The sequence below is a fragment of the Corvus kubaryi genome, unplaced genomic scaffold (genome assembly GCF_017639235.1).
Source record: "Corvus kubaryi isolate FWS band 111438036 unplaced genomic scaffold, C.kubaryi_AGA036_p1.0 37337, whole genome shotgun sequence".
In the NCBI taxonomy this organism is placed as follows: domain Eukaryota; kingdom Metazoa; phylum Chordata; class Aves; order Passeriformes; family Corvidae; genus Corvus; species Corvus kubaryi.
In genome coordinates, this window is record NW_024581110.1 from 436,598 (window position 1) to 462,147 (window position 25,550).

General features: G+C 58.1%; 1 protein-coding gene across 1 annotated transcript in view; it reads right to left on the reverse strand.

The window, feature by feature from the left end:
- Positions 1 to 11,845: 11,845 nt before the first annotated feature.
- The window catches only part of RBM19 (RNA binding motif protein 19), a 50,623-nt gene continuing 36,918 nt past the window's right edge, over positions 11,846 to 25,550 (reverse strand). The window contains exons 23-25 of the mRNA XM_042031115.1: positions 24,010 to 24,130; positions 19,169 to 19,282; positions 11,846 to 12,232 (exon numbers count right to left, since the gene is read on the reverse strand). Coding sequence (XP_041887049.1) covers positions 19,191 to 19,282; positions 24,010 to 24,130 — 213 coding nt within the window. The 3' untranslated portion in view covers positions 11,846 to 12,232; positions 19,169 to 19,190. The remainder of the gene's footprint in view (positions 12,233 to 19,168; positions 19,283 to 24,009; positions 24,131 to 25,550) is intronic.

Consider the following 25,550-nt stretch of genomic DNA (forward strand, 5'->3'; position numbering starts at 1 on the left):
CCCATAAAATTTATTTACTATTTCATGAATACATAAGCAGCAGGCAAACGCCGGCTTTTTATATATTTACACTGTATATATTTCACGGGAGAGTTATGTGTGTCTCTGAGCAGAGTGGAGGGAGCGAGAGGGGAGCAGGAGCAGAAGGAGAAAGCAGCTGTGAGGGAAGAAGCAGGAAAGCAAAGCCGTGGGGGAGGATGGGGATGGAGCGTGCCCAGCCAGGGCGGGAGAGGCGGCCCGAGGCAGGAGCGGCTCGGAGCAGCCCGAGCTGCAGCCCACGCCGCAGCTGGGAGCCCCAGGGGCTGCGGATGGAGGAGGGCTGGGGATGGATGAGGAGCTGGGGTGCAGGGTCTGGGCTGGGGGACATGGGGACCATGCACTGAGGTTGCTGGGGAACCTCCCCCCGGCATCATCCAAAATCCCCCAAATCCCATTTATCCCAGCAGCAGAGGGGGACTTTCCCTTGTCCCTGCTGTGCAGCGTCACCCCACAGCGATTCCCAAACCAGCCCTGAGGTCAGGGTGAGGAGCTTCTGCCTGGCTGCGATCACAGGGAAGGCCAGCAGCTGCCACCTTGGGCATGATCCCCCAACCCCTGGCAGCCCTGGCCGGAGGGGCTGCAGTCTCCTCCAGCAGCGACTCCCACCTGTCCCTAAACACACTCAGGAATCGCTTAATTCTGAGGGTATTAAAGCCGTGTAGCTGTGGAGTCACCCGTGGTTTGCTTGGGGACAGTGGGGAGAAGGAAGGAGCAGCAGAAAGGGGACCCTGTTCACGCAGCTCTGGCCTGGCAGTGTTACCTACTCCCTTCAAACCCAGCAGAGGTGCTTCCACTAACCCCATAAATTACAAGGGGCTTGTTTGTGATCTCGTTTGTTCTCCCCTCGTTCAGCCTGGCTTGAGGAGGAAGATCCCTCACCCTCCTCACAAGGTTTGGGATGTTGCAGTTGCTGGTTGCCAGCACCAGAGAAAAATAGTTCAGAGAGGGGAAACCAGCGTTTCTTGGGGTCTGGAGTTGGTCTGGGCTTCTGAGCAATAAACTTGGAAGTGCTGAGCTGCATTAATCACTAAGGCAGCTGGAATATGTGGATTTATATGGTGCAGGGAAGGCTCAGGGTCACAGCAGCGTGTGTCAGCACCCATCACACTGAAGGGGTGGCTTCAGGCTGAACCCCCATCCTGTGTCCCTGGAAACGCCCCCCCACCCAGCCAGGAGCTGCTTCCCATGGCCACTCGGTGCTCCCAGCAGCATGCCACCCTTGTTCCCATCACTCGCAGGAACACAGCTCCATCCCAGCAGGACTTAGAGGAAAACACCAGGAGCACCAAGCGATAGGTGGGATCCACACGAGCCCCTTCCCTCTGGCTCAGATTCTGGTTTGATTCCCTGTTCTGCACGAGGACTCCTCTCCCTGCAGGAATGGTGGGCACCTGGCCCAGCACTGCTCCTGCAGCTCCGTTTGGTGAAGGCATCCAAGGATCTGCTCCCTCCAGGCACCAGCCTGCATCCCAAAAGCACAGGAGCACCACGTGTTAAGACCTCTGCATTTCCAGACCCCTCAGCATTGCTGGAGTTCGGCTGACATTTGGTCAGAAGGGGACAGAGGGAAAGGGACAGGCCCCATCCCTTGGGAATGCAGCCAGAGAAGAGCAAAAATCCCCATTTCCAGAGCGGATGCAAGGGGGAAGAAAAAAGAGAAACCCATCGTGCTAGTGCTCATTTTAACTGTTCAGCCACTTGTAGCCTGATGCCATCAGAGGAAATGAAGAGGTAAGAGGCACTCGAATGGTGCGTGCGAGAGGAGATGGGAACAGAGACAAAACAAGAGCTGGGAGACAGAAGGAAGCACTGTGGCTTCCAAGAGAATCGAGGAGTGGGAGCAAAGCTGCCTTCCCGAGCTCCCACTTCCCAGGGCTCCACAAAGTTGTCAGCAAGCCCTGGAAAACTCCCTTTAAAACGCTGCGTGGGCCGCCCTGTGCCATGGCGATTGCGACACCCTGGTCCCCGTGTGGCTGCTGCGGCCGGGAGCGAGAGCTGCGGCCGGATCCTGCCGCTTCTCCCTGCTTCCACAGCATCCCTGCGCTGCCGGCGCTCGCTGCCGGCGCTGTCCCCGGCCGGTGATGGACGAGGGGAGCTGACACAGCCGCCACCATCCCCGCGAACGCCGCTCGATACCTCCTGGAGCGCGGCCATTCGTACCCCGTGATGGATGCGGCGATCAAGGGGAGCGGCCGCGGCTCCTGCCACCCCCTCCGTGCGCCGGGAGTGGGTGTAAATTTGGCAGAACAGCTTCACCAAGCTCTGGTTGTTTATTATCCGGGGCTCGCTGGCGCTGCTGCATCCCCAGCTCGGCCCCGCGCACGGGGAAGAGCGGGTGGGGGATGCTCAGGGACATTCCTCACCTGAAGGAGGGCTGGGAAGCACGGCCCGGCAGCAGAGCGTGGCTATCTAAGCACTCCTTGCCTCCAACGCGGTTCTTTGGAGGTCTCCTGTCACCCTGAGCAGGCAGAACCGCGCCCCGTGCCACCCCTCCAGGTCCCCATCCCCTCTGGCACAGAGGCAGCAGGAGCAGAGATTCTCTGCAGGATTCGGGGCTTGGAGCCGCTGCCAGCGGTGGGGCCTCACCCCCCCCACCCCAAACCACCCCAAATCCCCCTCCTCTCACGCACAGCTGCCTCGGCAGCACGCGGCACGGATCCATGCCCCGATTTCCCACGGAGAAGTGAAGGGATTTCTGCTCTCGAGCTGCGACACAATCGCACAAACGAGTTTGCTTTGCCACACACCAACTTTGTTCTCGCTTCCCACCGCGCATCACCTTCCCCCAGCCCGCCGCATCCCCGCGTGGATCACCAGGACACCAGGATCGGGTGTGCGGCTCTTCCAGCACCACCCAGCCCGAATCCGGGCTCCCGGCCTGAATATTCATGAGCCAAAGGGCTGGAGCAAAAGGCACGCACAGCTGGGCAGCAATCAGGGCTGGGACGGGGAGATGGTCCAGGAAAAAAGGGGAAAACAGGAGGAATTGCAGCGCCGAGGGGGCAGAGGGTGGGTGAGCCGAGAGGCACTGAGTGGCTGCTGCTGGCGAGGGGTGGCGGAGGAGGCCCGGCCCCGTCTACGCCCCGTGTCCCGCTGTCCCTCGTCCCGGTGTCCCGCTGTCCCTCGTCCCGCTGTCCCTCGTCTCCCTGCCCCGCTGTCCCTCGTCCCGCTGTCCCTCGTCCCGCTGTCCCTCATCCCGGCGTCCCGCTGTCCCTCGTCCCGCTGTCCCGCTGTCCCTCGTCCCGGCGCTCCCTGGCAGGGACGCGCTCCTGACGGGCTGCAGAGCCATCGGTGCCATTTGCCTCTGCCCCAGAGGCGCTTTGGTGATGGAAGATGCCTGCATTAGCACGAGGGGAAGCAGCAAATGTCTAGCGAGAAAGAAAATATTTAAAAATAAAAAAGAAATCGGGCGAGTTCAGGAGGTGGATTCTGCAGCGGCTGGGGTGTGGGGAGGGTTAAGCACAGGTTTGTTTTGGGAAATGGGCACCTGGAAGCGAGACACCGGGAGCAGAAGGGCTTCAGCCAGGGAGAGGAGCTGCTCCCCTTGGTGCCTGAGTGTCCCTGGTGTCTGTCACTGCCTCCCTCACTCCTGCCACCAGCCAGAGCCGCGGCTGTGAGGAGCCACACAAAGGGGGAAGAGGGCTCTTCCTCCTCCGGAGATGTCACAGGCCACGAGGAGCTCACAGCCTTTAGCGCCTCAGGGATGGTGCAGACACAGAGCTGCTGCCAGTCACTGGCCCCAGCAGCAGCCCCTGGCTCCCTGCTTTGCTCAAAGCCTTCCCAGAAGCAGAGCTGGGCCCTCTCATCTCTGCCAGGGAGGCTGGCAGATTGGGGGCGCAGAAATCATGGAATGGTTTGGGTTGGAAGGGACCCTAAAGCTCATCCCATTCCACCTGTCCCAGGCTGCTCCCAGCCCCAGTGTCCAGCCTGGCCATGGGCACTGCCAGGGATCCAGGGGCAGCCCCAGCTGCTCTGGGCACCCTGTGCCAGGGCCTGCCCACCCTCCCAGGGAACAATTCCTTCCCAATATCCCATCCAGCCCTGCCCTCTGGCAGCGTGAGGCCATTCCCCCATGTCCTTTATCAGCAGTTCCTCTCCTGTTTTCTCCAGTGAAAACCAGGGAACAGCACCATCCCTCAGCCACCCGTGACCCTTCCCAAAGATCAGCTTTTCCTAAGGCCACCACACCCAGCAGCTCCCCTTTCCATTGCCAGGAGGTTTGTGATAAAAACAAAGGCACTGACTTTCCCAGCTCCCTGCACAGGTATTTTCCCAGTGGGAAAATCTTCTCCACACCCAGCCAGGTGCTGCAGGCCTCAGCTGAGGTGCAAACACAGCTTTTCCCCCCTCTTTCAGGCAGGGAAAAGGGAGAAGCTGGTGCCAGGGATGTGACAAGGGCAGCCTTTCCCACAGAAGGATGCTCCAGTCCTGGGTGGGTATTTCAAACATCAGACTGAAAAGCTGAAAGGAAATAAAGAGATGTTCCCAGGAGTGCTGGAGTGGCTGCTGTGACACTCCTGCTGGAACATTAATATTTGCCAAAAATAATTTGTCTTTAATCAGACACAGCCATATATTGAGTTTTATGTCCGTTCTGGATCACTCTTTATTACCTTGGGCCGCTTCAGCTCCTTGATGCTCTGCCAGGGATCAGCATCCAGGAGGACGCAGGAGCTGGGGCAGGCGGCACCCAGGGGAGCGTCCCCAGGGCCGCTCTGTGCAGGGCGAGCCCCAAAGCAAAGCGCTGCTGGAGAACAACAACAACAACAACAACAACGAGCAGTTCTGCCTTTCTGTGAAGCGGCTCAGAGCTGGGGCTGGCTCAGGTGGAGGCCGCGGTTAATTCACAGCTGATCTGGAGCAAACCCCGTCAGTTTTTCCTCCTGGCCCCACCCACGAGTGTCACGTTCTGTCCATGCAGCGCTGCAGGACACCTTCCCAGGCGATGACAAGCCCGTTCCTGCCATGGGTTTGCACTTCCAGCTCGTGCCAATTAACGAGGTGTCACTGACAGCAGCCCGAGCCGGCCCCGCGCGGCCCCTCCTGCCCACACCTGAGCCTGCAAGGCTCAGCCAGCCCCTCTCCCCAAATGGGGGTGCCCAAATCCCAAAGGATGGGCTGGAGGAGGAAGATCCAGCCCCAAACCCCAAGTTCCAACCCTCTGGCTCCGCTGCCCAGGTTCCTGCCAGGAGAGAGGCTCCAAAGCTGAGCACAGCACCTTTAATTCAAATGCTGCTCCAGCACAGTGAGGAACAGCCCTGCTCTGCCCTGGAAGCTGGCGGGACCTTGCCCACGGAGTCTCCTGCTCCAAACCCATTTCCAGAGGCAGAGTTGTGAAAGGAGGGCTCCAGCTGAGCGGGTTGCTGTGGTCCTGTCTGACCCCCTGCAGCCCTGAGCTGGGCTGGCTCTGCAGCCACACACAAGCACAGGAACAGCGATTTTGGGCTGGCAGAGCCCCAGCCTGCTGGGGTGCTCTGGGGAGCAGCCCCAACCCCGCCCTGCCCGAGTGAGAGCCGAGCTGCTCCCTGAAGGCAAACCTTCCCACCACCCCAAACGTAACATCTGTCAATAAACCGACAGACACAGCCCAGTGCAGCGCCCCAGAGCTGGCTGGAGGCACCACAGGTGATTTCACAATCATGGAGATACCCAGCAAAACCACCCAGAGGTGGCCAGCAGCCTCTTCCAGCCCCCAAGCCCAGCCCTGTGCCTCCCTCACCCAAAAACACGTGCACACCCAGAACCTGCATCACTTAAGGCTTCTCCTCCCGCCCAGCTCATCCTCCAGACACGCAGAGAGTCCATCTGAGCTGAAAGACCGCCAAAAGTGGGGAATTCTACAGCAGAGCTCAGAGCTTGCAAGACAAGGCCAGGCTGGAGGGGCTTGGAGCACCCTGCTCTGGTGGAAGGTGTCCCACCACGGGGGCTGCAATGGGATGAGCTCCAAGGTCCCTCCCAACCCAAACCTTTCAGTGACTGTAAGACCCAGGCTCCCCTTGGTTGAATTGTTCCCCCAGCCCCACAGCTGAATGTACAGGGTGGCCACAGGCACGAAACAAAACTCGGAATATTCATGGCCAAGGCTCCCGCCCAGAGCAGTCGGGAGAGGTTTGTTGAATACATTCAGATAATTAATACATACAAGAACATTGCAATTCCCCTCCTTGCTGGTCCACAAACAGAAAGGAGCTAAATTCATTAGATTAATATTTGTTGAGACTTATTAGTTTAGCTCTAATTTCATGATCAGATGGCATTTCCAGGGAGTTGAAAAGCAAGCTCTAAAGATTCACGGGATCTAAACCATGGCATTAAAGAGCAAGGAATTTTAGCATTTTCCAGGAAAAGAGCCCGTGTCCCGTTGCTGCTTTGCTTCTAACACCATTCTCCCACCAGCTGGGCAATCCGGCACTCCGCTCCTCACTCAGTCTCAGCCCGGGGCTCCGGCTTGGTGCTATCACAGCAAACAAACAGCTTCTCCAGCTGCCCAGCCTCCCCACAACGGGGTGGCCTCCTGGCCCTGGTGGTGCCACCACCCATGAGACCTCAGAAGAAGGTCCAGATGCCTTAAAGTCATCTTCTACCTGAACGGGGTGATGACAGCCGGGCTGACTGGGGTGGTGTCCCCACCAGCACCAGAGTGACCCCAACCCCTTTGTGCTGCAGCCACGCGGAGACCTTGCCCCGAGATGAGGCTGTCCTGCATCCCATTACCTGGAGCCCTCACCCCACAAACCCAGCGGTTGTGGTTTGGGCCTGACAGGAACATAAACCACGGCTGCCGACCCTGGCTCTGGCTGTGTCGCTCCATGCGTGGAGTCCTGCGAGCCCCCGGAGCCAGGGGGATGTATTTCATCCCAAAGAAGGCTTTGTACAGCACAAAAGGGCTTCACTGTGTGCACCAGGGAGCTGGAAGGAGCAAGGAGTGCTGAGGTTGTCCAGCAAAATTCCTGCCCGAAAGCAGCTCTGGATGCCGGAGAATTTCCCGGGCCGTGGTCTGGAGGTGGTGGGGAAAACCTGGACACGTCCCCGGAGGCAGCCTGGGGAAGGGCACTCCCCTTGGAGGTGACCCCGCGCTTCATCCCTGCTCCTGAAGGAAACTTTCAGGGAGGCAGAGCTGGCTCTGAGGGGCTGTTTTCTCCATCGGAGCACTGGAAAGGCCGAGGCTCTCGGCTGGTGGAAGCCACGGCAGAGCTTTGGTGGCTTTGCCCCGGCTGGGGAGACCCCAAAGCTCAGAGGACACTGCCGAGGTGCCAGGTCCAGGTGCCAGCTCCACTGCCGGGGCTCAGAGGCACCGTCCTCCTCCCGTGCCGTGTTTGCTGCGGCCAGGAGCTCCCTCTGGTCCCGGCCGGCCGGAGGGGTCAGCGCCGGCCGGGGCAGGTCCGTGCCGGGGTGACCCCTCGGGCCGGTCCCCGCGCTGGCAGCTGCCGGGTGGGTGACCCCCGCGGGTCTCCGCGCTGACAAAAGGCCTATCTTCTCTCCGCCTAAATGATTTAAATTCTAATCAAACATCATTTATAGCACATCTCGGAGCCGTCTCCCGGGAGCTGGTCCCACGTGAGCCGTTGCCAGGGCAACCGGGGGGTCTCATTTCAGAAATGTCAGATTGCATTATTGTCTTCACACTTCTCTGATAACCCGGTGTCTCTCCCTCTCCTGCCACCACCCCCCTCCCCGCCAGCCAGCCCCCACTCCCCGCCCTGCCCCGAGGAAATCACCGGCTCCGTTTCATTCCCTGCCCTGCCAGCACCACCCTCCCAGCGCGGCGTCCCCGCGGGCGCTGCTGCCGGCTCCCTGTTTGTTCGCGACGGGAGGGAAAAGCAGGACTGGGATTGTGTTGACCGTGCTGGGATGCGGAGCTGCACGGGGCTCCTTGCTGGCTCCCAAAAAATTAAGGGCAGAAGGGGTGGACAGAGCTCAGAGCAAGATTTTGGTCTGTCCAGGTGAGCTCCGCTCTCCTGCAGCCTTCACAAGGCATCTCCCGGCACATCCAGAGCAGGATCCAGCCCTGAGGGGACGCTGCAGCTTCTCCTGCCACGGCAGGGTGAGCACCAGGGCCCAGCCAGGTGAGGGGTGGTCCCATGGGCACCTGCTGGAGCACGGCTGCTCCTCTGGTCCTTGGTTTTCCCTTCCCCCCTTCCAGGGGAAGCTGTCCCTGTCCAGGGCGGGGGGGGGGGCGGGGTGGAATCACCGGGTCTTTAGGGTCCCTTCCAACCCAAACACAAACTCCAGCTTCTCCTCATTCCCACATCTTCTGGAGGCAGAGCTGAGCTGCTCTGGCCCCCTCCACGACTCCAAGGATCCCCCCAGAGGTCCTCCTTTCCAGGTCCCAAAGGCCAGCCTGGAGCAGTGACACCACTGCTGAACCTTCATTGAGGTCCTGCACTGCCCTGAGACATCCAACCCAGCAGAGCCGGGGCTGGCACAGCTGCTGGGAATGACATCCCGGGGGAAACCAGCCCTGGCAAAGCTGTGGCCAGGAACCAGTGATGGTCCCGTGACTCCAGGGACAAACTGAGGCGTTTTTATGATTATTCTGCCACAGCTTAGGGGAGCTGGGTGCTTAAACTGCGCCTGGTGGTGTGTTTCAGGCTGTTCCCTCCAGGAGCTGTCCCTGCTTGTCTCCCACACCATCCCCACAGCCCCAGTTCCGCTATTTTTAACCCTGTGTCCTGCTGGAGGGTGACAGAGCAGTGGTGGTCCCCAGGCACTGTCACGAGCCCACATGTGCTGTCCCACGTCCCTCCATTGCTCCCTCCATCCATCTGCTTGATCAACCCCTGATGAACCTCCCAACTCTGCCTCTTCCCAAAGAATAAACCAGCCCTGGCCCAGGCGGTTAATATTTAACTGAATAAGGGCCATAAATATGGAAAATGGGACTTTTAATTAAATAAGCAGCTTTTAAAAGGGCCCTTGGGCCGAAGAGGCTTTTGTTTAAATATGATTGATTTGACACGTCCTTTCCGTCCCGCTTTCTCCCGCTCACTCCCTCTCCTGCTCGGTGCAGGGATGGGAGGGAGGCTGCAGCATGGTCCTGCTGCAGGACCCTCCTCCTGCCTGCTCCCAGCCAGGCTGCAGCCCCCAAAACCTGCCCACAGCCTCGGGCACACAGCTCTGGGAGGGTGGGAGCCCTGGGATGGGCACCAAGCAAGGCCAGCTCACTCCAGCTCATCTGATTGTGAGCTCTAACTGGGAGCAGAAGGTTTTCCCTGGCTGCTGAGCCACCCTGGGCCACCTCAGCTGGTGAATCCAGGGATACTGGTGATACCTTGCACCCCCCGGGGCAGGATGTGGCCCCCCTCACACAACTCTGTGCTTTCCCCATGGTGGGTCCCTTACAGAGGCGATGGAAGGGAAACTGAGGCAGGGAGCAGGGAAAAACTGAGGGGAAGGGACTTCTCCCAGTGCTTTGGGGCTGGATTCAGCCCCCCCAAAATCTCCTCACGCACACACAGACTCTGGGAGCACACACAGAGTAAAACCAGGTCTTAGTAACTCTGCTGTTCCCTGACGTTTGGGCATTGCCTGCTGGAGCAAGTGGCACTAATTCCTCCTTCCTAACCCAGGCACGAGGGGAGCAGGGGGTTCATGGAGTGCCAGGGGCACCGGCGTGTTTCCAGACCTGGCGAAACCCCGGGGAGGTGCTGGGGTGCGGGCGGCCCTGCCCAGAGCAGCCCCGTCACCCCTGAGCAGGCTGAGCGATGGTGGTGGCCCCTGCGGCTCCCCTGGCTGCTGGGAGCATCGTCCGGCCTGGCTCTGTGAGAAACAGGAGTGGGGTGAAGTCATGGCAGGCTGAAGGTCAGGAATCACTGGGAAAAGATGGGAAAAGGACCACGGGATAGACCAGAGCTGCAGGGGAGGATGCAGTGCCCATCCCTGGCTCCAGTGGGGCACAGAGAAGCTGGGAGAGGGCACAAAGGATGTCCCCAGAATGGAATGGCCTTGGGCTGAGGGACCAGGAGAAGAGGCAGCCCAGCGAGGGTCGCTCTCAGCTGGTTCCTCCTGAGTGTTTCCCCCCCGTGGTTCTCCCAGTCCGCCCCCACGGACGGCCCAGGCCCTGGGCTGCCTTCCCTCAGCGCTGCCCTGGCAGGTGTCAGCTGAGAACTCAGTTAATTCTCTCCACAAACAACTCGGGGCAAGCAAAGCACTCCCTGGGCCCAGACCTGTTGCTTCGATGGGATTCCATGAGTGAAGATGTGAAAACGGGGAAAAAAAGAGGAAAGCACTAATTTGGAAAAGAGCAGGTAAGGATTCACATCATTGTGGGTATCCTTGGGTGTGAAAATGCCCAGCACGAGATGCCCAGAGCCAGACTGTGCTGCTGAGGGGCCTCGTCCCACGGAAATGTCACCGAAACCCCCTCGGGCTGGGGGGGTCCAGTGCTTGAGCTTCTCCCTGGGGCTGAGCACCCTCCATGGTGACACAGCTCAGGGATGTGCCCAAGTCTGCTCATGCTGGGGTCCCCAAAGGTCTCTGGGACCAGTGTCCAGCAGTGGCGGCACAGGGAGAGCTGCTGGCACTGCCGGACACTTCCAGGCACCCTGGAGTGACTCCAGGTCCTAATCCTTCAAACCCCTCACTAAACTTCTTGTATTTCCCCTTTAAAGCACCCAAGCACTGCCTGGATGAGTTGGTGATGAGCTGCCCCCTCCCAGGGCTCCTCTCCTCCCAACCCCCTCTGGCACCCCCGGTTTTGGGTGCCCATTCCCAGGCACTGCAGGGGCCTCATTTCTCTCCCTCTGAAATCTGGGCACGTCTCAGCCCTGGGGTGCGGCTTCTGGGCAGCGAAACACCCACGAATCCTGGTGTTCCCTTCGTCCTTGGTGCTTAAACCTTCTCCCAGCCCTTCCCTCGGGGTGCCAGGGACATATTTGGGAAGGGAGGCTCGGGAGATGGAGCCTGGGGACAACCCTGGCTAGGGGTTTCTCAGCTCTGCTCATCTCCTGCTGCAGCCCCCTGAGGGTTTTAAGACAGTTTGAAAAGCAAATCCTAAATCTATCCCAGCTTGCATCCAGCTGGAGATGGCAGAAATCCACAGCCCATGGGCTGGGAAGGGTGGCCTGGACGTCCCTGAGCTGCTGAGTCCATCACACATGCTGTGGCTCCCTGCCTGGCCCTCAGCAGCTCGAGGGCATCACTCTGAGCCCCGCTGACCTCCAGGGTGCTGATGCCGAGGGCTCCCAAAATCTCCCACCCCAAACCCCGAGCCAGCCCAGCTGAAGTGCTCAGCCCTGATGGAATCAGGGGCACTTTCATGGATTCAGGCTCAAATTAACCTCGGTGAGAAACAAGCGCGGCCAGAGGCTGCGCGCAGGGGGTCTGATGCCACCAGCACGGGGCTGCTCGGGGGGCTCGAGGCGAAAGGCAGAGCTCCTCCTGGCAGTGCCGAGATATTTATTTAGTTCTTTTTAAAGAAAAAAGCAAAAGGAGGGGAAGGGGGTAAAAAAAGGCCCTGTGTTTGCAGCCAACACGTGTAATCTGTTGCAGCCCTTGTCAGACAAAACAGTTTTGCCGTAAGACAGCAATTCCCAGAGGGGAAAGGGGCAAAGTGAAAATACTTTATCAGCTGCCTACATATGTAAAGCAGTACCCTGGTTGAAAAGCAAAGCCTCTTTCCCTTTGAAAGCTGGGAAAGGAGAGACGGGAGGCGACTGCCTGGGAGCGGGGACAGGAGTGACACAGGCACAAAGCCCAGCACAGCAAACCCCAGGCCTCCCCCCTAAAATGCTCTTATCTCCCTATCGGCCCCAAAAACTACCTGGCTGTGGAGAAGGAACAAAGCCAAACAAAGCCCAGACGTGGCTCAGTTTGGCAAACTTAAATAGGGTTTTTAATGTACAGAATGTGGTTTTTAATGTACAGAAGTGATTTAATTCAGATGTCAAGAGTGGGTTCTGTTGGAGTCCCCAGGTCAGCAGGAAAGTGTCCAGGCTCCTCTTCCCCCAGGTTGGGCTGAGATGAAGGCAATCACATCCCTGCCTGGATTTAAGAAGTGATGCCCAGGAGCTGCCAGCAGACAAGAGTTTCCTTCCTCTCTGAATTTAAAGCCTGTTTCAAAGGCTGGGAATTCCGGGACCTGGACACACGGCGTAAATCAGCCCTTGGGCTCACAGGACGAGTGGACTCTGCTGGCAACAAGTGGGCTGACTCCTCATGGAGGCTTCTCCTGCTCCATCCATCAGCCAGAGACCTGAGAAGATGGGGAAAAAAAAATTAATTCCATGTAGCAGCTCCCTCAGCAAGGCAGCGAGGGGACACGAGGGGACACAGCCCTGGATGGAGGTGCCCAGGGGGGCTGAGATCCATGGATACGGATGCACAGAGGCAGGAGGGAGGTAAGAAATGGGATGGGGGAGGAAGGGGAGCAAAGAAAGGAGGGAAGGAGGAGAAGGGCGGGCAGGGAAGCGGCGGCGGGGGGAGAGGGAAGGAGCCCGCGCGTGCCCATCTGGGCGATGCATCACATTGAAATTGTCCCGCATTAAAAATTCACCAGCCAGTGAATTTTCAAGGGATTTGTAGTAATTAGATGACAAAATGCTGGCAAATCTCAGGCTTGCCAAAGATGTTACTCAGGGGTCAAAGACTCGACACTTTTGGCTGGGTAATTTGTAAGTGTCAATCACACTCAGCCATCAGAGGGAAATGGGAGATCCAGCGGCTGCATCCTAACGAAGTCCAAGGCTCTGCCTGCTGTGCCCCCTCCCGCCGCCCCCGGGCCCGCAGACCCCCAGCTGACACCGCACTGGGGTGACTTGGTTCCTCATTTTTTAACTTAAAATCAGAAACTTCCAGGTCTGGTTTTCCAGCAGGGATCCCTGGCGGGAGGAGCTCCTGCTCTGCGCTGCAGTGCCTGGGGTGAGGAGCTGCCCTGTTCATCCTGCTGGGTGCACAACGGGCTGCAACCCCCGGGTGATGCCTCTGCAGCCCCGCACCGGTTCTGCCACGGGGCTGGGATTGCTCCCGGGACAGTCCAGGATGGGACACTCCACCCTCCTGCTTCCTGGGGCTGACACACCGGGCTGAGTTCGGCTGAAAATGGAATTAAAGCAGCTCCTGCCCATAATCTGCCCATTCCTGCCTCCCCAGCGGGTGTCACGGAGACCTCGGAGCCACCAGAGCCACCCCATGGGTTGTCTCTGCCTGTGCTGGCTCTGTTGAAAAGCCCAGGTTACTTTAGATCCAGCAGGACACTCCCAGCTCTGCGCTGAACCCCAGCTCACCCCACACACCCACCCAGAGCGTGGGGGAGAAATTAAAAGGTTTTCTATGTCATCAGCTTAAAACCAGACCTCAACACACAAAAATTAATGCTTTGCCCAAAACACCAGAGAGATCCCTGCCCCAGCCAGGTGCGAAGGCTCCAGTGTGGGCTCAGCCTTGCTGAGGCTGAGGTTAAGCCTGGGCTTTGCTGCCAGGTTTTGTGGGCAGAGGATGGCTCTGAGGGGATGGCTGCCTACCCAAGATCTCTCCTTGGAGAGATTTTTGCCTTTTGTGGTCTGGTTTCTAAGCTAATGAAGTAGAAAAGCTCTGGACTTCTCAGGGGGAGAAAAAAGCTCTGGACTTCTCAACAGGGGCTACAAATCTCCAAAAAGATTTGGGGTCACCACATGTGTGAGAGGCAGGAGCCTGCTTTTCTCTCCACCTCTCATGCCTTATAAAGCTGTCCTGGTTACCCCTGCTGAACCCCAGCTCCAGTTTTGGGCTGTGGGGGATGATTTAAGCTGTGGGGAAGGCACAGGGAGGTGCCACCCATCAACTCTGAGGTGCTGAGGCATCGAACAGCACCCATCACACCCCAAGGGAAAGTACTGCCCATCCCAAAGCCTCTTCCCACCTAAAGAAGCCAAGTCATGGGGAAAAGGAAGCTGAAGGAGGTTTGTTGGCCCCATCCCTCCCAGGGTGCTGGGAGCATCCTTAATCCAGTGGTGTGGGGATGGGAGAGAGGGGGAGAGGGCGGGAGAGGGCAGGAGGGGAATCGCCTTTGGACAGAGCTGCTGTGGTTTGGTTGACTCCAGAGCCATTCCTTGCTGCAGGACTGGGAGAGCTGGAAAGGGAGCCAAGCAGCAGCGTGGGGCTCCCCAGCCGCCCCATAGAGGGGAGCTGAGGGGACTGGAGGGTGGCTGGAGGCCCCTCCTCAATTTCAAGTCATTTAGCAGCTGTGAACACCTTGCAGGGGCAGCCTTCCTCCAGCTCCCCATCAGCGGCACTTCCAGCTCCTACTCCACGTACTCCAGTAGCCCAGACCATGGGCTGAGGTCTGCAGAGGGGCTTTTCCAGGGTTTTGTCTTCACTCGCTCTAACAGGGCCTTCAGGTGCTGCTGGAGGAGCATTTGCTGGGAAGCAGCACGGAAGGGCTCTGTCACTGCTCTGTGCAGTGCTGGGCACTTGGCAGCCATTCCCTGCTCACAGGGGCGTCCATGGGATGTTTCCTCCCCGTCAGACAAAAGCCCCCCAGCCCCACCCCACTGCACCTGAACACAGCTCCCACCACAGCCCCGCTCGCTCCTGCAGGAGAAAAGTAAACAGAAAATGCCAAATTTTAGTGAACGTGAAGAAAACCTTCCCCCCCCCAGATCACCTCTCCTGACACACACCACAGCCCCCATCACCCCTCTGCCCCAGCAGCTTTGCTAAACCCCGAGCTGGGGATGATGTCACACGTGGGGACACTGGCTCTGTACCCCCTGGCCCACCACGCTCCTGGGGCTGGAACAGAGAGACAAACCTAATTACATGGCACTAATTGTGGCCTGTGGAACACAAGGACCGTGCTCCTGCAGGTCCCAGGGGAGGTGAGGCACTCCCTTCTCCAGGGTCCTTCCCACCTCCCTGCTCCTGTGCTGGCATCACTTCCCGTTGTCACCGGTTCAGGTGACACTGCGCACACCCCCCCAGCCAACGCCTGCTCCTGCTCTCTCTGCCTCCCTTCCCAGCTCCAGTTTGGGGTGAAAGCCTCCCTTATTAGCCAGTCTGGATCTCTATTTACTGTGAGTTACTGAGCCTGATTATTATTCATGGCTGGCGAAGGCTGAGCTCTCAAGCCCGGCCATGCAAAGATTTCTCTTCCTCTCCAATGCATGTATTTAGAGAAAACAGGAAGCAGAGTGCCTCAGCCAGGGAAGCTGCACGCTACCTCCTCCTCCTGCTCTATTTCCTGCTGAGGAAGGTGCTGGTGGCTGCTGGAATGTGGTGGTGGACGCTGGAATGTGGTGCCAAACACTGGCGGAGCTGTGAGCCAGGGTAAAGTCCAGATGTGTTGGAATATTGGTCTCTTCCAACTCAGCTTCTTCTGGGATTCTGTGATTAAGGAGAAGCTCCCCCAATCTCCAGCCAGCATCCAAGCCAACTCTCTCAATTTGCATTTGCAAATTCTTCCTGAAGTCCAACCTGGACCTCCCTCTGGAGATTCCAGGGCTCCTGGGGTGAGCAGCAGGCAGGACACAGGGGATGCGAGATCTTCCTGCAGCCCTGGCAAAGGGTGTGTGAGTTGCATTCACGATGCTTGCTTGGCCCCTGGGAGGAAGCCCAGGCAAGGTGGGACTAAAGGAATGAGAAAAGCTGGAATTCCTGAGCTGTAGGCAGGGGCAGTGCAGTGGTGATGAAAAGAAACCACCAAGAGCTCAGAGATGCTGCCTGCCCATCCCTGCCAGCTCTCCTGCCTCCTCCCCTGGGACAGGGAGGAAAACACAGACTGGTCAGGAGTTTTCCAAAGGGAACGAGTCACTTTGGGCACTCACAGGGCACCGTGGCACAGCAGAGGGGCTGGCAGTGCCCAGCAAACCCAGGATCCCTGGAGATCCTCCATGCCCTGCCTTGCTTTGCCGGCCGTCCCCGTAAGGAGATAAAAGCCCACACAGGCCTCTGGCAACAGGCAGCAGTGAGGGAGAGCTGCTTCTACATTAAAACCCCTTAACCCTCCCATTCAGTGAAAAAGCTGCATTTGAATAATATCCTAATCCAATTGCAGAGCTGGCCCTGGGGAGGCGGATCTGGAGGGTGCCTGGGGAGCAGCTGCAGCCGCTGCAGCTCCGGCTCTCGTCCAGCTCGCCGGGGTCTCACCCTGGATGGAGCTGTCACAGCCTGACAGAAACTCGGGGACAGAGCGCTTCAGCCTGGGCTCTGCAGGCCCCACAGGCAGAACTGAGTGTAAACCACTGCTTTCAGCTCTCTGGTGGGGAGAGACGCCCCACCCAGACGCCCCAGAGCCCAGCTGGGCTGGCTGAACCCCAGCTCCTGTCTGCAGGGCCAGGGCTGATGAGTGACTCAGGCTTGGAGCTGCTCATCCTCTCTGCCACCAGCACAGCCTGGGGACAGCCAGACTCCCACCCCAAAAGGGACACCCAGATGAGCATCACCCCCTCCCTGTGCCCAGCTCTGCCCAGGGCAGCTGAGGGGTGACAGGCACACACGGTGACACCGACCCTGGGGTGTCAAGAGCCAGAAAAGAGGGGGACAGGGCTGCAGCTGATCCCAGCCCCGTTACAACAAGCAGTGTGCAATCATCAGGTACAGACAAAACCTTCCTGAGTAACAGAAAAGAAACTCTTCCCCCTCCCAAACCAAACAAGAGCATTGCAGCAGCACTGCTGAGGTTAAGGACCAGAGGGAGGCTGTTCCCAGCTTCAGCTACGTGGACAGGTAAGAGAGTTTGCGTTATTTTATCGTTAGGATTGTTTCAGATCGGGGGAAAAAGAAACCCCAGGCAGTGGGGGAGTGCTGAATTTCTGCAGAGCTACTGAAGCGATCGTTTGAATTCAGGGTAATTAGCAGGTGTGTGCTCGTTCTCAGAGAATTGCTGCTGTAATTTTAGGGGTGCAATGTGTGGGATTCTCAATATGTAACCAAGAAGGGGAGCAGGAGTTAACTCCAACTGTTCTCCAGAGCTGGGATCAGCACTTCCATAATTAATGTCCAGGCACACATGTATCTGTACACACATACACAGCCCCCCCCCGCTCACATCAAACAGATTTCCTTGATACCAAATTGCCTGAAAAATTAACCAATGTCAAACTGCTCCACAAGATAAGTATCATTAAGGGAAAAAGAAAATCTTCATTATGTTTGAAGGTACAGGGGAAAAAAAAACCTTCATGAATGTTTTCCAGCCTGTTCCCAGCCTGGGAAATAACATGTTTTAAAACATATCAAAGGGTTAAATTAATTTTCATTAAAATTTAAATTTGAGAAGGCTCCCTCTCTTCTTTCCTCCCTCCTCCCCCTTTGAACGTTTGACTGGCAACCATTTCATATTTCAATCTCGGCAGAACAAATTGAATTAGATGTTGAAACCAAACTCTGCTCTGTTCTCTAAAGCCTACATGCTCTGCTTGTGCTAATCCTTTTCGTCGCCGCTGCAGACCTCAGAGACACTCAGCAAGAAACCTGCCCTGCCACAAAAGACAATGAAGGGAAAGAGGGGAAAAAAAAAAACAAACCAGGATGAAAAAAAACCCCACAGGAAAATCCAAGCCCAACCTGCAGCACTGCAGAGCTTTGCTGAAACCATGAGCTGGGTGATGCTGGAGGGGACCCTGCCCGGCTGCTCTGTCCCCTGTGCTGGGCCTGGGCTGGTCCTTCAGAGCCAGGGTGGTAAAACATCCCTGCTAAATGGGATTTAACTCAGCCAAGGCTGAAGTTCCCCCTGCAGTGACCCCCGGGTGCTGAGCTGTGCCAGTGCTGGAGCAGGTGCCGGCAGCAGTGGGAGCAGAGGCGGGAATGCCACTCACCAATGCCAAGCAAGAAAAGGGGGATGGAGCTTGTCACCACTTCAGGTGACACTGCCACCCCCTCTGGCAGCACTGCTTCCACACCCGAGCCTCTGTCCCCACCTGCTGCAGGGCTGCTCTGCTCTACAGGACGAGGGTTTTACACAGAGACATCCCAAATGGGTATCCTTGAATTCTGCTCTGTCCCCTGAGCCAGCCCTGCCAGGTCCTGGCAGGAGTGGCTGGTGTTGGGTCTGGGAAGCCTCTCCATGGCAGCAGCAGGGCTCTGGAGCTGCAGCACAGTTTGGGGCAGCAGCAAGGGGGGTCACAGCTCAGGTCCCTGAGCAGGAGCTCAGCCTGCTCCTGGGACTGCACCCAGGGCTGTGCAGCCTCAGGCCCAGCAGTGCTGAGCCCTGTTTTGGGGATGGACACGTCTGTGAGCACAGGGCTGGGCTCCGAGCAGCGCCGTGGGTCCTGTCCCTCCTCGGGCTGGAGAAGGGGTTCACAGCACACACACCTGGGGGCATCCCGGCATCAGAGCTGCTCCAAAGGGACAGATGTGATCTCAAAGCCCTGGCACTGCATGGAGCCGGCAGGGATGGATTAATGCAGCTCAGATGCTGTGGCTGGTGAACAGGATTCCTATCGGACATCCAGGCTTTCCACCGTGGCCACAAACACACGCAAGGGACACCACGAGCCCATCTCACCTCTCTTGAACCCGCACAGGGTGAGCTCGGGGCTCTCAAAGAGATGTGAGGGGCTGCCAGGGCTGCAGGGTTTGACCTCAGGGAGACATTTCATCCTGGCTCCCTCCTGCTGTCCCATATTTTCCAGCCTTGAGATGCCACTCCAAGGCACACCAAGGAGGAGCAATGCCAGCCAGGACTCACAGACCTCGGAGTGAGGTGCCTTTGGAGGGAGAGAAGCCATGGAGGTTTTGGTGCTGGCAGGGAAAAGGCCTTTGCCAAACTGTCCGTGACATGGTGGCAGCTGCAGGGTGGTGTCCAAACGGGCACTTTGATTTTTTGGCAGCCCAGCTGCTGTCCCCCAGCCACAGGGAGGGACAGTTCACACCCTGACAGCGATTCCTGCTGCAGCAAGCAGCAATGCTGCTGCCTTCCCCCATGGGGATGCCAACAGCCAGGGGAGCTCACAGAGCACACCCAGGGCATGCCCTCGCCTCAGCATGGGGCCCAAACCGAGCCTAGATCTGGGCTGGAACTGCTGGGACCACAGCCTTGAGCCTGTGGGGTGACGGGGGAGAGGCAAAGGGTAGGATCCCTTCCTGGAGGCTGCTGAGCCTCTGGAATTGCACCTTCTCCTGCCTCTGGCGCTACCGACCCTGCAGCAAGCCAGGGCATTGTGACCCTTAAGGCCAGCTGTGCCCAGCCTGGCCCCACTGCCCCAGGACCCACCTCACCAGACCCCAGGCAGCTGTTAGATGTCCTCATCTTTGTTATCTTCCTCCTCTTCCAGGTGCTCCATGATTTCATTCAAAACCTCCGATCGTTTCTTCTTCTTCGGGGAGTCTGTCCAGGCCCGGGTGGGGGCGAAGGGGGGAAGAAGAAAAGCAAAAATCACAACCTGGACCCACACACAAGTGCCTAGGAGGGGCTGAGGGGGCTGGAGGCAGCAGGACACCCTTCCAGGTGAAGGCATAATCTACTCCTCCTCCCCAGCCAGGTCCTGGCAGGAGCTGGGATTCCAACACCTCCCACCCGTGCTTCAGTTTGGGAGCAAACAGCACCCAAACAGTGCTGGTGATGCCAGCCCTTCCTGTCGACCCCAATTCACTGTGGAATTCACAAGTTCCCTGTGGAAAAGTGGCTGCAGGACTAACCAGGGGTTCATTCAGGCTCTTGGCAGGACGCAGCCCCACCAAGATCCTCGCTGAGACCACCCCATTCCAGCAGCCCAGCCCTCACCCCTCACGTCAGGCGGTGATGTCCCTGCTTTGGCCCTCGTGCCCCACACCACAGCACTGCCCTGTGACTCCTGTGGGACACAGCACCATGCACACACCCTTCCCAATGGATGCAGGAGAGCGGGGAACCCTGCCAGCACCTGTCACCTGGCACCAAGGTGACAAAGCCATTTGGTCCCTGCTCTGAGGCTGGCACCCTCCTTTACGCTGGGCAGGCAGTGCCCTCCTGGCAGGAGCCGTGGCACAGCCCCCTCTCCCCCCCGGCTCCCCAGCAGCACATGGAGAACAGCTGTTTAAATCCTGCTTTCAGACATCAAAAGCCTCGCCGGGTTTCTCAAACAAACAAACATACCATAGGACTAAAGAAAAGGTGTAAAATAAATAAATGGAACAAGCTGTGCATTTTCTTTTAGTATTACAGCTGCTGCGGGAGATAAACAACAAGTAAATGTCACAAAACATCAATACAGAAGAAATTAACCTGACAAAAGCTCACATGGGGGGGGGGGGGGGGGGGCCGACTCCCAACAATTTTGCATTTCTGGAGTTCCCATCTAATGATTTTATTTTTCAATTAATTCCTTGACAGCGAGCCAGAACCTGCCTCCCTTCTCCCTGGGGGCTGTGGGGATGGGCAGCGGGATGAGGGTGCTGAAGGACCCGCTGCCCTCCCAGCACCCACCCCACTGAGCTCAGGGGGACACAAGGTGCCACCCCAAGACCCTCCAGCAGCTCTTCCCAGTTCGGTCACCCAAAGGCACAAGGGATAACCCACCCTGGAGGAAGGTGCCAGCTCAGCAGTTCTCCCTCTCCTTTACTCTGCTCCCAGCTCTCCTGCTTTGGAATGGCATCGAACACGGTCTGATCTCCCGAATCCACTGTAGAAGCTGTGTCCTGCACCTGCCACCCCTTCCCAACCAGACCCTGGCAGGCCCCACACGGAGATCCCGCGTGAGGGATCCCAGCCTGTGAGGCTGCACAGCCGAGGAAGAGCTGGATACGGGACGCTGTGCACAGGGAGTATCCCTCAGCAGAGCGGGACCTGCCGTGGCATGGGCAGGGGGCTGGCAGGGAAAATCCCCCCCTGCACCCTCAGATGCCACGGGGGGCACCAGGAGCATCCCCCTCTTGTGTGACAAGGGGAAAATAAAAACCCAGGAGGGCGGGGAAGCGAACTGGGAATTGGTTCGACTTCCGTTCTGCTGCTCCAAGCTGGTTAAGGTTTGCCCGCTAACGATCCCATTTGCTTCCTTTAAACAATGGGCAAAGCCGGCGGGGGTGGGCCGGGAGGGGGATTACCACGGGATTAGAACGTGGCAGGGTTGCGGATGCCACGCTAATCCTGCAGGGTTTTACTCTCTGGCTCCGGCATGTGTTTGCATTAGTTACAGATGCTCTCAGAAAAAAAAAGAAATTAAAAAAAAAGGAAAGGAGAAAGGAGAAAAAAGGGAGCCCAGGGGCTGGGAGGTGAGGGAGAAGGAAAGCGGGGGGTCTGCGGCCAAAGCAGGAGCGATGTGACAAAGGCGATGGCAGCAGGGAAGACTTTCCCACCCCGCCAGGAGGACCAGCACCGTGCCTCCCCTGGCAAACCCTGCTGCCAGCAGCAACTGCAAATAACCGGGGAGGAGCCACAGCGGGGCTCGGCCGCTTCACCGCCACCCACAGCCCCCCAGGGCTGAACCCCCTCCTCACACACCTCCCTCCCTAGAAACCCCCCCGCAAGCCGCTCCTCGCCCTCCCGGCGTGGCGAAATTCCCCATCTGTCAATTTAATTCTTTGATCGATGGCGAGGAGCAGGACGAGCGGCCCGGCACAGCTGGCTGCCCACGTTAGCCCCGGCAGAGCGCACGAACACGAGTCGATGCCAATTTAGAGCGATTGGGAGCCAGCGCCGGCCCCGCACGGCCCCGGGCCCCGGAGGCCGCGCAGGGCGGGGCGAGTGCTCGCCCAGCCGCCCCCAGCTCGCCGCTCCTCCAGAAACCCGGGCAGGAACGGGGGCGCGGCTGCTCCAGGCCTTTGGGGAGCCGCGGTTCCGTGCTTTGGGGACGCGGGAGAGGCGCAGGGGCGAGCCTGGAGCGCTCCTCCTGCACAGGGCACAGACGCACGGCTGCCCCCGCCCCAGGGCTGGCAAACGCAGCTGCAGGGCAGCGGGGTGCCTTGGTCACAGAGCCACAACAGCCACCCTGCCGGTTTCAATGGCATCAGCGACCCTTGTTTTCCAAAGGGAGGATCCCCTGCCCGAGCCGGGGCCAAGATGCTGCTGCTGGCAGGGTTTGTCACCTGTCCCCGCCCTGCTGCGGCATTCGCCACAACCCTGCTCCAGCTTAGGGGCTGCTCTAGAGGATCCAGCTACAACTGCGGGCCAACCTTTCCCTGGCTTCTCCTTCTCATTTTAAGAGTCACTAAATTTATCCTGAGCAGCATCAAAGCCTCCCCTGTCCCTGTCCCAGCTCTCGGGCTCTGCAGCCACCTTGCAGCAGTGGGTTCCCCAAATGAAAAGTGGGGTGCAAACAAAACTCAAGGTGGTTTTTTTTTTCTAATGTAAGACCTTCCTGCCCCAGGATGAAGAGCAGATACTCTCAGAAATGAGCCAAAAGCCTTAAACCTTGCCCAGACTGTGCTGGGAGCCGGCACGGAGTGCAGGGCTGAGGTCCCAGGCCTCAGGGCTGGGCTGTGGCTTCACTCCTGATAGAGCTACTGAGCCCACCCGTGGCAGTCCGTGACCACTCCTGGGCTCCTTGCTTCCCCCTGGAACATTACAAAGCCTCAGAACAAGCCATAAAGAATGACCTGAAAACTACACGAAATGGGAAGGAAGCCTATTCCATTTTATTGCATCTATTAGACGTATTGAAAAGATGGCTCAGAAGTGGCTTGATTGCCATGACAAACGCCTGCATAGAGAAAAGATTTGGGAGAGCAGACCTCTCCTTCACAAATAACAGTGGAGACCTGGAACTGGGAGCCCAATCTCTCTAAATGGCCTCTGGAAATAAGGTGCATAATTGTAGCAGAGAGCAGTCAGTGGCAGGGCACGTCTGTTACAGCCCAGGTCGGGACTTGGAAATACAGTGACAAAGATGATGGGGCTGACACTGGGGCTGGGGACATCACAGACCTCGGTCTTGATTGTTTCCTGAGCCCTGAAGACCCCAAATTATCTTTTCTTTCCCATTCCCAGCTCGGTCCCCAGAGGGGCCTGGCCACTGGGGCCTGCAAAGCTGTGGGAAGACCCTCACAGTTCACCTGCACTGTGCTGGGAGAGGAGAACTCATGGGACAGCCACAAACAGCACGGGGATGTCTGAGCTGCTCCTGTGCCTTGTGGGAAGAGGAGGAGAGTGGGGAAACGGGTATCAGTAAGAAAAAGCCTGGTTCTGGTCTGTGTCACCAGTGAGAAGAGATGCGTGGTCCCAGCCTGGCTGTTGGGTGCTGTGTGTGCTCTGCGTCCTCTCCATCCCTGCTCCGTGTGGGAAAACCGGCCTCCAGCTATGGCAGGGAGGTAAGCTGAAGGAGCATCCCCCTTCCAGGGGGCTGGAGGCAGAGTGCTGGCAGCCTTTTTTCCCCTCTCTATCCCTCTGCACACCCACAGAAGGGACAGGGGGCAGCTCCCTCCTCACCTCGGAGCCACGTTCCTGTGAGCAAGCACGACGTGTCCTCGCTGCAGTGCTGGGTTCTGGGTTGGCACATCCCCCCTCAGCCCTGCCAGCACCCAACTGCAGCTTCCCCTGCCTGCAACAACCAGCCCTGGGCTATTTCAGGAGCAGGCGGATCACTGGATCAGTCAGGATCACTGAACAACCGGGATGTGCTGCTCCTGCCAAAGCCCCGGGCCACAGGCACGTGCTGATGGAGAGGATGCAGGAGGAAGAGCATTGATCTCCAGCTTAGCCCTGCAGCCCAGGGGAGCCCTTCCTACATAAATATTTGCCAAGCAATGCATTTGTGCCTGTCGATGGCTGTCGATAGGAGCCTGCAGTGCTGTCATCTGCGGAGCCGTCACTCCCAGCAGCCTGAGCCAAGCAGCCCCTTCTGCATCCCAACCCATCACCACACGATTTGTCCTTCTGAACCCGCGTGCTGCCTGCACAGAGCCTGTCCCCAGCTCGGGAGCACCCAGGGGAGGGAGCCAAGGCGCTGTGGCTGGCAGGTGGCACACGCAGAGTTAACAGCTCACAGGCAGAGCTGTCAGACAAAGCCCTGGCCTGGCTGCCTCCTGCCTCCCCCCACATCCTCAGGCTCCAGCATCTACCTGCCAGCCCGCAGCACGTGCCAGGCAGGGCAGTGCCAGGCGGGGCAGGGCCAGGGCAGCAGGAGTTACAGCAGGAGTTACCGTGGAAGTGCTCGGCGGTTCTGCGGCGCAGGGCCTCCAGCGTCTCCTCCGTGTCTGCCCACTCCAGCACCAGCCTGCGGCCGTACAGGTGAGTGCTGTGGCACAGGGCGTTGAAGGCTTTCTGCAGAATCAAAAAAAGTAAAAAAATATTAAAGGAGAAAATAAGAAAAGGCTCATGGGAGGAAAGGCAAAATTGTCCCTCCCTCTGCCCTGGAGTGGAAAGGCCACCGGAGAACATCCTGCTCTGAGTGCTCTGCTCTGATGGGGCAGGATCCATCTCCATCAGAGGCTTTGACTCGGTCATTTATCTTCTCTGTGCTTGCAGCAGAGCAAATTCCCATCACCCTTCCTGCAGGCTGCTGCTCGTGGGGGAGCGGGCTGGAATCAGCACCCTAAGCTGGGAATGCTGCAGCCTCTGGAGCCTTGGAGTAGCACTGGGTGGGTCAACAGCAAACCAGGACCCTCATGGGCAACCTCACAACCCTCTAGCACCCTGCTCTCTGCTGGAACACAGGAAAGCACAGCTCAGGTGTGAGAGAGAAGCTCCTTTCTGCTCTGGAAGCAAGTTGGAAAACTGCCTTCCTCCTGCCAACCAGTTGGTGACTTGGCCATGGTGGCAGCAAATGTGGCAGAGCAGAAGCCAACCCAGAAGTCCTCTGCTCTTTGTGCCTGTGGTGGTTTGCCGTGATGCAGAAATCCAGATTTCCTCGTGTCAGATCCTGTTTGACAACACCCATACAGCTGTAATCTCTGCGTGATGTTGACTACAAACATGCCAGCCAGCCCAGAGCTCAGGTGGCTTTCTCTGTCTGCAGGCAACCAGCAGGGACACCCAGAAAACAGTGGCTCAGTCCAGGCAAGCTTGATTTTGCCTTTGTTTCCCACAGGATTTCAAGGAAACTCAGGACTGAGCAGGATTGGGCCCACAGTGCAAATACACAAACACGCTGGCCAAAGATTTTTATCCCCAGGGGCCCACAAAGTGCTCCACAGGAAAGGCTGGGCACAGGCAGAGAGAAATGCCCAAAATGCTCTTTTAAGAACCCCAGCTAAGGCTCTGGGCAGAGGGACTTGTCCTGCTTTGCTGCCCACAGCTGCTCCTCAGGACGCTCCTGGAGCTGCTGGGCTCCAGCACATAAAACCACATTAAAAACCCCCCATTTCAGTAACCAGCACCCAGCAACCTGAGTGTTCCTCTCCTCCCAAAGTCCTGTCACTCACAGAACCCTCATGTGCTATAAAACAGAGCTGAGGAGCACCAGCTTCCCCTGCTCCATGGCCTGGGTGGAATTCCCACTATCCCACCACCCCCAGCTCCCGGGGTGACCCCAGCAGGGCAGAGTGCCCCCTTTTCCAGGGGCACATTCCTCCTGGAAGGGCTGCAAGCTACAGCTGATTTTATTTGCTGCTGCTGCTGTGTTTTCAAGGCCTATCTCCCAATTAGCAGAGCAATGTGTTGGCTTAAACAAACACCCTGGGGGAGGGAGTTGTAAGGGCTGTTTGCATTGGCACCAGGAGCCTTTTGCAAAGCCTGGCACACA